At 47.1% G+C, this 14,262-nt stretch overlaps 1 protein-coding gene across 1 annotated transcript in view; it reads left to right on the top strand.

Annotated features, from left to right (window-relative positions):
- Positions 1–14,262, top strand: part of ABTB3 (ankyrin repeat and BTB domain containing 3) — a gene marked incomplete at its 5' end in the record, with an annotated part of 175,741 nt that overhangs the window by 113,568 nt on the left and 47,911 nt on the right. The window contains 2 exons of the mRNA XM_084279536.1: positions 2,072–2,276; positions 14,088–14,240. Coding sequence (XP_084135662.1) covers positions 2,072–2,276; positions 14,088–14,240 — 358 coding nt within the window. The remainder of the gene's footprint in view (positions 1–2,071; positions 2,277–14,087; positions 14,241–14,262) is intronic.

Here is a 14,262-nt window from a genome sequence, read left to right as displayed (position 1 = left end):
TAACTTTAACCACATGCTTTAGTGCTGTAGTGGCTTGGGTCTGAGAAGGCTGAATTTAGTGCAACTCCTTTTCCTCTGCTTTTGCTATTGTTGTTAAAGCTGGGTGTTTGCAGCCAGTACTTCCAAACATTTTTATTTTTTTTCCTTTTGGAGAAAAAGATGGTTATTTACTTTAGCAATCAGCAAGGTTGCTAGCAGTTAATTTGGCCTGTGCTAGGCTTGGCACAGTCTGCTGTGACTGAGTGAAGGGGGTCCCAAACTTTCCTGCTGCTGCTGGTTGCCTGCAGATAATTTTCTGCAGGACTGAGGAGTCATCTGAGAGGCACATCTGTTTCTGCTGTGGACCTGATCCTGCAGGCTTTCTTCATGCACAGCTTCTCTCGGAAATTATGAGTATGCAGGGCTGCAAGATTGGTCCTATCCTGACAATTTCCTGGCAGAGAGTAAAGACAAAAACTATTTTTAAATGAACGCTTTGAATCAGAGGAATATTGCAGAGTGCAGCAAAAAAATGATGTCAAACCCCTGAAATCATGGACTCTGCAGTTTTCTCAAGCCAGTGGTTTTAAGGCTGCGTTTTTGGAGGACCAGGCTGAGCGTTTCTCTGCTCCCTGGTGCAGGTTATCGCAGCAGCAGCATCATTCGCTGTGCCAGTCGGGCTGGAGAGAGGTGATGTGCTGTGATGTGATCATGGGGGTGGGACTTTGCAAAAAAACCTGTAGCTCTGCCTTGCACGCAGTCAAAATGGTTCTCTGCTAAATTTGCCCAGGAGTTCATTATTCTGCCTTTTTTTTTTTTCCTGCTTTTTTTTCCCCTCTCCTCAGACTCTGTTTTATGTTCCTATTTCAGTGTACATTTCCAACTTTCCCTTCCGAGTTTCAGTGCTCAGTGGTCATTTGGGAAAACAAATAATAGAAAGTGTGTGGCTTCTTCTTAACACTGGAAAATTATGTCCTCTTTTCCCCATCACTTGCTTTTCTATAGCTTAAGAATGACCCAAAGGGCTCCTGCTCAGATTTTCATTTAAAACAAACCATCTGATTTGATCAGAGATCATTATTTCCCCCACAAACCATTCTCAGAGTGATTTGAACATGTAAAAACAGGCAGTTTATAACCACAATAGTTTCCCTTCCTTTGATAGAGTGGTCACTAGTCAACAAACGTAAAATTCACTGCCTTGAAGGGAGATGTTTTAGTTAATTAGCTACGGTTGGTACTGTGCTTAGAGACTGCTGTCTGCCTGTATACTTGCCTGCTGATTTTACTTGCTGGCTTTGCTGATCCCAGTCCGCATATCGCAGCTCATACTGCGATACATACTCACCCTGCAAGGAAGCGCCCAGAACCACTTTGTCTCAGGGGACATGATGAGCATCTTTCTCCTGGGCCATTTTCTGTGCTCTGAAAACCTGAGAGGCTGGCTGAGCCTACTCCACACGTTTTGCTCTTCTAAAATGAAGTATTCCAGGCTCAGCCTGGGCTTGGAGATTGTAATTTCTGTTGCAAATTTCCGATATTGTCTTCTAGCAATTTTTACCCCTTTTTTCTTCACCTGCATGTACCCTGGTGTGCTCCCACAGTGTTCTGTGTTACCTTACTGCCTCCTTCCTTGTTGCAAGGGGCCATGTTTCCCTGCCTCTCCCTACCCATGAGCATGTGGCTTTTGGGGCCACTCTTCATCATCCCCACTAGTCACTTTTGGGACTGTGGGGCTTTGGCAGCTGCCAAGGGTTGCCTGTTAGGTAGCAGTGACCCCAGTATGAGTGTACTTGCTCAGTTAGATGTGTTGTGATGGGCCATGCTGGTGACACACTGTATTTGTAGAAACATCTTCCCTAGGCCATTGAGGGCTTGTCAGCAGCCCAGGTATATTGTGTCACGCTGTGTAAACCATGAAATTGTTTGACCTGGAGATGAACAGTGCACAGTATCCTATCTTACCCTTTACTGTTTGCATATGCGAGGTTAAATGGAAAGGAAAACCACCCTGGCACGCCCTTTGTTCTGAAAACTTTGGGGAGAAGCAGACCAAGAACCTGGCATTGACCCAGCTTTTGCTTTTTTCCAGGCGACCTGGTATCTCGAGCAATGCACCACCTCCAGCCCCTCAATGCCAAACAGCATGGGAATGGGACACCAATGCACCAGAAGCAGGGATCGCTCTACTGGGAACCAGAGGCTCTCTATACCCTCTGCTACTTCATGCACTGTCCGCAGATGGAGTGGGAAAACCCCAACGTGGAGCCATCAAAAGTCACGCTGCAGACTGAGAGGTAAGAGCCGCTTGCACGGTGCTTAATGTCGTGGCGAAGAAGTTTCGTTAATAAATCAGCCTGGCTGGCTAATTGCTAATTACGGCTTGCGCGTGAGAGGCTGCGGAGCAGTCTGGTTTGGTTTAGGATCACCTCTTTGAAATCCCTTTCTGTTGCCGAAGCGCTGCGTGGCTGACCCAGTATATATCAAAAGTGACACCCAGTGGCTACATACAGCAAATTGGTTCCAGATGTGCACTCGGCAGAGATTTCCTTTTCCTTTCGTTGTTGCTCAGCTATTCTGTGTTTTGGAAAAGAAAATGAGAACTTCTATTTCTGGCCTAGCAGGTTTGGGTCTTAACGTGTTTTTTCTATACGTTAATGGGGCTCGACAGCTGCAATTGGGGAAGTGAAAAATGAATAGAATAGTGTGTAGGAAGGAGAGGCCATTAAAAGATGCTGGGCTGCAGTCGTGCTGAGTACCCGGGCATGGGAGTCACCTCGGGGCTGCCCTGGATGGGACATGGCAGGCTCTGGCTGTGCTGCTGTTGTTCCTTGGGGAGTCCAGGGAAGGGGAGGCACCTCTGAGACCCTGTACTGGCTCGGGCTTTGTCAGAAGGTGAGAAGCAGATGCCTTTGAATCCAGTGATGGGGTTACCAAATGCCAGCAGGCAGGGTGCCCAGCGTGGGGCAGATCTGCACCCAGGCACAGCAGAATGCAGCCAGGACAGCTCGCTGGCCAAGAAAATGAACCCATCTCCTGTCAAAAGCCCAGCAACCCTTCCAGTAACACAAGCCTCCACTTGTGTACTGTGCTATTTCACTGCCACGCTTCTTACCAGCCCCAAACTAGGTTTCCCCAGTACAGAGACAAGAGGAGCAGCTGGTGCTTGGAAAGTGTTGGGTATTCATTTTTAGGATGGGTATCATGGTGTGGTGCAAATGCAAGCTGGTTTTTCAAGCTGGGCTCCACATTTGCATCTCGATGTATATACTGTGCTGTATGTGTGAGCCAAACTCTGATCTGCACGTGTCCCCTGAGAACCGCACATACGGGGCTTGGTTGTTGTTTCGGTATGAGGTCTGCATCTCAAAAGCAGCATTTGAGAAACCCATTGTATGTGTGATCATAAATGGTATATGGTATGTTACCATTTCAATGATACCTTCACTGAAATAATTCTGTATCGCTTCACAGAAAAGCACGCAGGACAAAACTCTGGCGTTAATGATGGTACTGGGAATTTTGCCATTTGCCTTTCAGCATTTTCTTTTCAAGTTTGGGTCACTCCTTGAGCATGTTTGTCGCTTTTCACTCTATTGTTTCCAAAGTATGGGGAAAAAACCCACCCCAAACAGAAGAAGAATGAAAAGAACCCAGAATTTTCTCAATTTTCTAAGTAATTTTTAATTCATGGTTTATCATCCATCCTTGTTATTGCAAAAGGCCTAGCTGGTATCCAAGAGCGGTTAGTATGTGCAAAAAATAACAACAATTAGAAAATACCCTCACCTGATCAGGAGTCCCCATCTTTGGGAGAAATGCCACTGGAACAGGAGGAAAAGAGAGGTGAATAACGCCAAGGCTCTGGCCTTGTAGGATTTCATAGAATCATAGAATTGTAGGGGTTGGAAGGGACCTCGAGAGATCATCGGGTCCAACCCCCCTGCCAAAGCAGCTCCCTAGGACATATCACTCAGGCATCCAGGCGGGTCTTGAACATCTCCAGAGATGGAGACTGCACCACCTCCCTGGGCAGCCTGTCCCAGGGCTCTGTCACCCTCACTGGGAAAAAGTTCTTCCGCATGTTGGTGCGGAACTTCCTGTGCTCCAACTTGCAGCCAGTGCTCCTTGTCCTGTCTCCACAGACCACTGAAAAGGGGCTGGCTGATTCCCCCTGCATCTCCTGCTTCAGATAATTATAAACTTTAATTAGGTCCCCACTTAGTCTTCTCTTCTCAAGGCTGAACAGTCCCAACTTACTCAGCCTTTCCTCATAGGGGAGATGCTCCAGGCCCTTAATCATCTTCATAGCCCTTCTCTGGACTCTCTCCAGGAGATCCCTGTCCTTTTTATACCAAGGAGCCCAGAACTGGACACAATACTCCAGGTGGGGCCTGACCAGGGCAGAGTAGAGGGGGAAATTTCTGAGACTTACCTGTGGAAACTGAAAAGGACAGGAATATTTGAAAACTTAATTTAAGCGTTTGCTTTAGTAAGTTTTTCCTTCTCTGGGGTTGCCTTAATACATGTTGCCTTCGTTAGAGCGCTCGAAACAGCGATTATTTGCAGTGATTGTTCTTTGCTTTATTTTGAACACTCTGCCTGGCAGGACATCTGCCTTTGGCAGGGCAGTTTAACAACTGCGGTGTGTGGTTAGGGCCAGAGCAAGTACTCCCTGTTATTGCCAAGAGCTTGTGGTCACTTTTGGAAGGAGCAGATGCTCCTCCTGTTGCCTAATCAAACATGCGTTAGTACTTAGCGCTGGAGTGGGGGCGATGCAGGGTTAAACACTGGATGTTTCCATGGGGTTGTGCTCTGGAGCTTCACCAGCTGGACGTAACCGTCCTGTGCTGCTCAGAAAGGAAACCGGTGAAGCCGACTTCTCTTAGCACTGTGAGGATCCTTCCTGCTTATTTCCCACCCTTTTTTTTTAAGATGCAAGCACGGTCTGTGGTCCATGGCTTAGTTCTGGTGGTTTTGGTTTGCATAATGGCTTTTTGTGCATTGTGAGGAAGTGGATTTGTTAAACATGATGTTTTTATATGCAGCGTATTTGCAAGCTCTGTGCCTTATATGTGCACCGTATTCCCTCTCTCCATCTCCAGTTGTGAGAATCACTTTTAGGTTGAAGAAGACCAGAAGGAAGTGGGGAGGTCCAGGTGACTTTCCCCACGCTTGGCCTCTCTGTGTTCCCGCTGGTGCAAAGAAGCCAGGACTGTGTGGATCTGGCTGTAGTATTTCCATGAAACGAGGGTTGTCCTTGGCTCGTGTGAAGCCAGCTTGGCTACTGTTTTAGTCCCCTCTTCCCCTGACTGTGAATGCCCCTGTGGGGTCTGCTTCTGTCCTTCCCACCCATCTCCAGCCCATCTGGATTTTTGGCTGTCAACTGGGTTGGGTAAAGGAGCTGCAAAGTCTTTACGTGTCCTGTGGAGGCTGGATATGGGGGGGAAACCTGGTATGGTGGCAGTCTGGTCTGACTTTTAGCACTTCCCAGCACAGAAAGAGTTACCGCCCCCAAAGTCTTGGGGGACACGTAAAATGGGATGTTTACCTTTGAATAAATCTTGCACTTAGTCTCTAGGGAGTGTTTCTCTGTGTTTGCTCTTGTAGGAGGTGAAGAAATGAGAATGTGGTGTGTTTTTAACAGCATTTGTCTTTACATGAAATAAAGAAGGAAAAATGATTATATAGCAAAGCTCTTGTGGGGGGATAGGGGGCTGCTTTTATGGGAAGGGGAGGAGGTGGAAAGTGGCCAGGATTGCTCAGAAAGCCTGGAGAAGATTCCCTGCTTCCTAAATGCCAACAAACTGAACCAGAAGATGGATATGGGTGACTCCTTCCAACCCCAAATCCATACTCTTCTTTAAATCTGGTCACTTCTGAAGAAACCCTCAGATTTTTAGTCTGTGTTATTGGCACCAATGCACATCGGGTTGGCCATAGTGGGTTATCTAATGGCACTTGGTACCGTGTAGGTGGCTATTCTGGCAGATGGGGAGGTGGAGTGGACCTGACTTGGGAAGGGGAAGGGGGCCTCCCCTAATGCACCCAGCCAGCACATGATGGAGACATTTGTCTTATGCTGGTTGTTGCCTGTGAAAACAGTGTTCCTGTGGTGCTTCCACCTGCGGGTGACTGTGGATTATTTAGTTTTGTTCATTCTTTCGTTTTTCTGGGAATTAAAAAAAAATATTTTTTTTTTTAAAGTAGATGAGGGCACTGTTGCCAAGATTTCTTGCTTGCTGCTTCTGGTTTAATAAAAGGATCTGTCCCATGGTTGTGTTTTGCTTCTCAGCCTCTGTAACACTTCCAAAATTATTGCAAGTAATTTGTTAAGCACCGGAAAGCGCAGAATCTGTAGTTGCAGATTTCTGTGATGGTTTTTTCCTTAAGTGGTTCCTTACCCACTTTGATCCGCAGCTGTATTGACAAAGTCCTCATTACTTCCTAACTCTCCATGTTCCCCATTAACAACTCATTGAGAAGCAGCGGCTCAGCAGCTCCGCCGGTCCAGAACCACCCATCAATTCTGCTCGCAGGCAGCAAAGCTCCTTCTCCAGCGCTTCCTCTGCCGCTTGCCTTGGAGGAGCATTAACTCCCTGTACTGCCCGGCAGCCTTTAGCTTTTCCCCTTGGGTCTTAATTGAGTTGATGGATACGTGTCTGGATTTAACCTTCTTTTCACTTTTCCCTCTACTTTTCCGCTTACGTGGAGCGGTCTCTTAGGAAACCCCCATGGGCTATTGCACACAGACATGTGCATGTCCCCTGCGCTTGCACACACTTGCAAATTACAGCTGGTGATTAACGGCAAGGGTTTGGGTTATCATCTCAGTTTGGTTTCATGCTTTGGATAGTTATTAGTGTACCTGGCCAATTAATGTGATGCAGCCCCCTTAATGAGAGGAGTCTTCCACTGCTGTAAAATAGCTTGAACTCTTTCAGAGCACCTTCATAACTGGTACAGCCATTCCTATAGTACAGATAATTGCCCACAGAACAATTTCAGTAAGAAGATAACTAAGCAAATGTGTCCCTGATGTAAGTCATTACATGGTACAAACTCCATGGGTATGGCAGTCTCCAGCAAAGGCCAGCAGAGAGTGGAAAGAATGATGGGCAATGCTTGGTAAAGCTTTAGCACTGGGAATGTGGAGGTCCTGCCGTGAAGCTTGAATGAACCCTGCAAAGTATATCTGAAAAAGCAATAACATATGCTTGATGTGCCTGTATGGCATAGCCTTGTGTAACCCTGTGTATTTTTACTTGCTATTTAATTGAAAATTTCACATGGTAAAACCGTGGCCTCACTGAACCTAAAGTTAACACTGGAGTTGATTTGATTGGGAAGCACAGAAAAGAAATCCCAGATCCATCCTTGCACATCTTTAGAGTTGCATCTTAAATATCAAACTCCTTCAGGAATGGTATTGGCAGCTGCCTGCAGTGTGTGGGATTGCACGTGTGACAAATAGTTCAGGCAGTATTCGCAGCTCAGCTGTCAGACGGTGTATCCTGGCTGGGCTGGGACTGTATTTTACACCTAATCTATCAAGCTAGACTTACGCTGTCCATAAGACAGATATAGGATTATTATTTTTTTTTAATTCAGAAAATTGCTTGCAGCACTGTGAGAAGGGCATGTTACCAGGGCCGTTCTGCACCACACTCCCAACGCTGGCATCTCTTCAGGGGTTTATGCTGCAGCCAGTCATGTCAGAATGGGTGTCAGAACTGCCTGTGAAGTATTTCCCTGGTGTGGTTACTGGCCAAGCTACCACTTTGACTCGTTTGCATTTCAAGTCTCGGCCATTAATGCTTTTAACACAGGAGAGGCAAGGGGAACACTGGGTGTGAGTTCAAAAAACCTGTGACTTGCAGATACCCTTGTGCCAACTCTGGAGCCCCGATGTCTTGGTACACAAAAGCGCAAGGGTGAACGCTCCCCACGCCTAGGCTTGTGTGAGAGTGAGGAGATTTGATCCTTCAACCTGAGCAAAATGCAGAATTTTGCTTTTCCAGAGGCCAGCTGTTTGGACCACCTTTAGCAGGGCTTCTGGGGTGGTGATGGGAGGTGCCTGGTGTGGGACAGCTGCATTGGGTGCATGGTGCTTCAGTCGGCTCTGCGTGTTCCCTGGGCAGGGCAGGGCTGGCAGCTTTCTGAAGGCATCAGAAAGTATTTCCTCACTCTGAAGACGAGTAGCTTATGGTGTAAATACAAAATAAGGGGTTTGCAGCCTCAAAAACCAACTGAAATATATGCTAACCATTGGAAAAAGCACACTTTTCTGTCCTCCAGTAATGCTAAAAACAGGCTAGCATCGCATGTATGGTTTCATCATATGTTCTAAATGAAAACCATCACAACTACGAATGCTTTTCAAGTAATGTGCTAGGATTTTCTTTAAAAAACACCCATGAAAACATAAGCATAAAGCCAAACAAATGGAAACACCTTTTCCTAACTTTAAAGTTGCTGACTCATATCTGCAGGCAGAAACCTCTCCCTACCTTTGTCTAGATAGGCTTTTCCTTGCAAAAGTACAGCCTTCTGCTTCCCAGAAGTGCTGTTAACTCTAGAATTGCCAAAGCAACAAGTAAAACAGCAGTAACCTGGATGGAGGACTTTGGTTGTCATTGCCATGCTGTTTTGCAGTCACCACTTCTTGGCTGGAATGAGGGAAGAAACTCAATGCCTATGACAACAGCGTCTTCCTTGGTAGCTAAAGGATCCCACAAACCCAAGTCATCCAAAGCAATTGCAGCGATTGAACTGTACAGAACGTGCTTAAGTTAGAGCTAAGGCTCAGAATTCACATCCAAATAGGATTAGCTCTCTGGAGCTTCTCTGTTCCTATCACGATGCCGAGCATCCGTACGGATTGATTTTGATGCATTACAGTGTGTGCATGTGGTGGGGCAAGGGCTAGTGCCTGGAGAAGAACAACGTGAAGTGCCCCTGGAATTACAGAGGCTGCTGTGTTGCACTCAAAATGAAGATTTATTTTCTTTGAGCACTGTGAGTATTTGGGGAAATGTCTCATGCACACTTGATGGGCTGCTGGATCCTGCTGCGGGCTTTGATGTGAGCAAGGGACTGGTGGCCTGTCCAGGGTTTGTGAGCCGTGGTGGTGGAGGAGGATGGAGCCTGAATGAGGAGTGTCCAAAGGTGGTAGGTGTACCATCAGGAACATGTTTTAAGTTTGTGCACCGGAGAAGGTGACAGGCAACAGTCCCTCCCCAGAGGTGGTCATCACCTGGCAAAGATGATGAGGGAGCCACCTGCAGGAGTCAGCCCAGTAGTGGAAACTGGGAGAGGGGAGTGAAACAGGACACTGCTTTCCTGGCAGGGGGTCCTGCGGGAAGAGGTGGATTACCCTCTGCTAGGGAGAGGGAAGAACTGCCAAAACTGCTGGGGAATCAAGAAGAGGAGGGTGGGTGTGTGTGGTGGCCTTCCTGAAGGACCAGGTGACAGTAGATTGTGTGGGCAGCAGGGAGCTTGCACCCTGCAGAGGTTTTATGGTGGTAACTCCAACATTGCATCAGGTGATGTCCAAAAAGGAGCTTCACTGGTCTCCTCATGGACCCACGCAAAACTAATGCAGCACCCTATTGGATTTTACAGTGTGCAGTTCTCATGCTCTTCCCTTCGACAATTACTGCTGTTCATATGCAGGGTAACAATAGTGATGATGATGGTGATGATGATGAAAGAGCCTGAACTATTGCATATGCATGACAGGACCTAGCAAGCACAGGAGATATTAAAGGTCCTGTCATGCATATGGAGGGAAATGGTGGACAGCTCAGGACTACTGAGTGCATCTCGGGAGGAGCGTGGGTTTTGAGCAAATGGTGGCATCACTGGAGCAGGTTGTGCCTTACATGTAGGTCCCCTCCCATAACATTTGCTTTCCCGATGAGCCCCCAAAACATCAGCCCCCCAAAAACCAAGATAGTTTGAGGTCTGATTGGGCAAGGAGAGGTTGTTGGCCCCGCTCTGGAGGGGAGGGTGCTGGCGAGAGGGAGCTGCGCATCTGAAGGCGATGCGAAGGACGTGTGACATCCGGAATGGGAGGGGATGGTGAGGGGTCATCCCTCATGGCAGGGGACCAGCTGGGTGTTGCCTGCAGATGTCTACAAGGCACAGGGTCTCACAGGGCCTAAAATAGCTGTGAGACAGGCGAGGGGCAGCCAGAGGGAAAGAGGAAGGGATGCTGCATGGAGGGAGGAACCATCGATGCGAGGCTCTGATAATTCCTTTCTCTCTTCAAGTAGGGACCCGGGAGGGCATGCTCCAAGAGGAGACAGCTGTCCCCTTGCCAAGGTCTGGGGGACAGAAGGGTCCAACCCTTTGGAATCTGCTTTTTATTGGCCTCCCTCACCCCTCCCCCACCTCCCATCCCTTTTGTGTGGGATGGAAATTGCTTTGTGCAGAGACTGCATCCCCATCTGGCACGGTTTCCCCTTAGATGACAGTTCACGCAGATACAAGCCTGCGCTGAAATCCATCCTTTATTTGGGATATTGCTTAAGCTCACGCTTTGAACTGCAGTGAATTAGAGGACAGGAACGTGCGTTTAAAGTTAAGCACAGCTACAGAGACGTGCTGGAGAAGGGATCATAGTGTTTGCTGACCCACACCCCTGTAAGGTGCTTCTGCAGCAAGTGAGTTGCTCCTGATGTTCCACATCATTCGGCAGAGTCAAGCCCAGCACGTTCCTACCGTGGTGACATTAATTTAGTTAAGGCATGTGCTTCCAAACCGTATAACTAGGGGACTTAGATGCTACATGGCTGCTCTGTAATGCCAAAGAACAGAACTATCCTAGTTGTTACCTGCCTTTGTAGAGCAGAGATAAATCAGTATATATGCCAGTGATGTGCTTAACTCATTTTTGCATGGCATCATTTGTAAAGTGAAATATATCTGGGTGATGTCACATTGTTGTGTGGGTTGTCACCTCTCTATATTCTTTCTCCTTTGACACATAAACAGCATTAAAAAAAAATGCACTTCACATGGTGCATAGACTCTTGAAGGGTATTTTTAACCTATTGCACTCGACCATATTTGGCTGTCTTCTCAAAATCCCAAGTCCCTGACACGCTCAGATATGCAGTGATGGGTTGGGGGTTTTTGCCTTGGAAGAAGGAATGTAATATACTGTGAGTGAACTCCACATCCTTCTGTATGGAGCAGAACTGGCTTTTAGAGAAAATCCCCCTGCTTCCACAGAACACCAATTCTCCCTGCTTCCCTGATTTGTTGCACCAAGTAGCCACATTCATTCCTATTTCTCTGCTGAAGTTTGCAAGACCAGGAAAGAAGAAGATGTAATTTTATAGTGCAGTTATCACAGTTGCTGTAAACAATTTTATTTGCTCTGCTCCTTACTGTGGCGGGGCAGATTTTGTGCTGGGTGAGTTTCTGGCTTGCAAAAGAGGAGGAGAATGTGTGAACCTCCAAGTCCGCTGCTCAGCCACAGCTCCCTCCATTTCCATTTGCCCAGCAGAACTCACAGGAAGGCTCTATAAAAGCCTCTCTGTGTTTCTCTCATCCAGACTGTGTTCACTCATGCAAACCATCGCCTAGAATTGAGTTTCTCTCTAATTGTTTTCCAAGCACCAAGTTTTGTGGGTACCTGTATTTTGAGGCAGTGGTTTGCAGGTCTGTTTCTGCTGCCTGCTCAGAAAGTGATGACAAGAACTCCCACCGATCGCTTGTCCCCAGCTACTTCATGCCATGACAGTGTCCCTTCTGCTCTGAGGACACATATCTCAGGCAACCTGGGGAGTAGGTCACCTTCCATGAGCAGATACACCCCTGGTTCTCCCCTCTCCACTCTCTGGCAGCTGCTGCCATCATGACACATGAACAGGGTGATAGAAATATTTTCGTGAGACCTGTGGGAGATGTTCTGTCCTTCTCTGCCTCCTTACATGGCTGTGGTGGGTCTGGGGAGGGCAAAAAAGCCTTGGAGACAAATGCAGCTTGGTCTTGAGGTGTCGGCAGTGTGTTTGAATAGAGTGATGATGAAAGTGGCAAGTCGGCCAAAGATGTCATCTTTCAAAAAGAGGATGCTCATTTAAGCGCTCCTGAGGTTTGGGAGCCCAGCATCCCAGGGAAACTTAGTGGCCTAAGGGCTTCTCTGTCCTTCGGCACTTGTGAAATGTCTCATCTCTCCTCAAGAGCATTAATATCAGAGCTATGTAAAGTCAAGTCTTGAAAAGAGAAATAAATGGCATAAAGAGCTATAAATAGGAAACGAGTATTCCAGAATCAACATCTTCTTAAATAGTTCTTCACAGGCTAGATCCTTCTGGGGTAAAATCATATATTTAAAATGTAAAGTGTTTGCCTACTGGGCACCTAATCCAGACTCTTCTTTTTTTATTTCTTTTTTTCTTCCCCCCCCCTTTTTTTTTCTTGTTTTTTTCCTTTTTTCCCCCTCCTGTTTGAGAAGAGGGACTACATAAAGGAAAGCAAGTAAGGGAAAGCAATATCAAATGAAAAGGAGCAGGAGGAATGAAGGGAGCAAAAGTAGAGGATGCTGCTGCACTAAAAGGAACATTTCCAGTATTAGGGTGATGTATTGAGCTAATAAACCCAGGGAATATGGGAATATCCAGTTAAAGAGGAGAAAAGGAGCCGCCTAGGAAATGAGACAAAAGAAAAAGGTTTAGGAGAGGGAGGTAAGAGCAGGTTAATTACAGACATTCCTTGAGGACAGTAGTCATTTACAAGTTCCATATCCTCCTCTCCCCCTTTTCTGTTAACATCCCGTACCCATGGTAGTTAGCCACACACTTTCACTGTATCTAAACAGTTTTCAGCAGTCCTGATCAAGTACAGAAATTTCAGCATAGTTTTCAAGTAGCTTTTGGACAGATTCATTATTTTTTAATGATTCTAAAAATTGTATTTTTATAAAGATGGATGTCTTTTGCTCTTCCTCATCCCTTCCCCACACAGACTTTGTCTCGTGTACAGCTGCAGAGGAGACACCCACTTTGGACACTCCAGCTGTGTGATGAAGTGGGCATCCAAACCTGTTGGGGATGGGAGGGCAGTTGCTGAAGCCTGAATTGCTTTGGGGATTTTGTCTGCCTTGGTGTAACAGGACCTTCCAAGATGTTCAGCTGCAGATATTTTTTTTTTTTTAAACTCCTAGCTAGGACTGGAAGCTGTGGTTCTCATTTCAAGCTTGACATTCTTCTCTTGGTCTCAAAATAATTTTTAGCATAGGTGGAGGCAAATTGTATGTTGTGTGCTTTACCTAAGGCTTGGACAGCTCTTGCTAGGACATGGGACTCTTTGGGTCTTGTGAAGAGAAGGGTCACATTTCTGATCGTGTCCAAGTGGGGGCTGTCACCATCAGTCCCATTGTCCTTTTTTAGGAAGGGTGGAGGAGTGTTACGTGTTTTTGCTCAAGTGGCAGAAGAGTTTATACCCAAAGGTATAGGTGTTTGATACTGCTAAAAAGGATACAAAACAGTCTGATTTCTGATGTTGCTCACAAATGACTTCAGTAATACAGTGGGATCAGCTGCAAAGGTCCCCACTTTAAGAGCTGAGCATGAGGTGTGTGTTGCATTGGTAGGAGATGCTGGAGACTTCCTTACCCATCACCTCTCCATCCCTGACATCCTGGGCTGGAGGGATGTGCCCTGATTTGTTCTTCTGTCCCTATTGCAAAGTGCCAGCCCAGTGCGTCACCCAGAGCAGGTCGTGGTCCTGTGCCAGGCTCCTGCCCTCTTTTCGGGATACACCCTGTGAAGGATGGGGTGCAGGGGGAGGGCTTGTCGGGTGGGTGCACTGACCTTGCGGGAGCCCCATAAATGAGAGTGGCTTGTAATCTCACTTTTCAAACAGTCCTGCTCTGGAGACAGGGTGAGACATCTTGATCTAAGACCTGCTTAAATTTTGCTGAGCTGGTTTGCTCTCCCAGGCTTTCATTTTGCTTGTTGCCTTCTCTCTCTCTGTATATATATTCTCACATACATACATACGCACACAGGCACACACACGCATCCCCCTACCCTCTCTCTCTACCTGTTATTTTGAGGCTAGTGTGCTGTAGCAGTCATGTCTCTGTGCTTTCCCAGGCCGTTCATTGTGCTGCCTCCCCTGATGGAGTGGATACGGGTTGCCGTGGCTCACGCGGGGCACCGTCGCAGTTTCTCGGTGGACAGCGATGACGTACGGCAGGCGGCGAGGCTCTTGCTGCCGGGAGTTGACTGCGAACCTCGACAGTTAAAGTAAGTCCTCAAAAATACTCGT

Source organism: Gallinula chloropus, assembly GCF_964237585.1.
Source record: "Gallinula chloropus genome assembly, chromosome: 1".
In the NCBI taxonomy this organism is placed as follows: domain Eukaryota; kingdom Metazoa; phylum Chordata; class Aves; order Gruiformes; family Rallidae; genus Gallinula; species Gallinula chloropus.
This window is presented reverse-complemented; position numbering and strand designations above follow the sequence as displayed.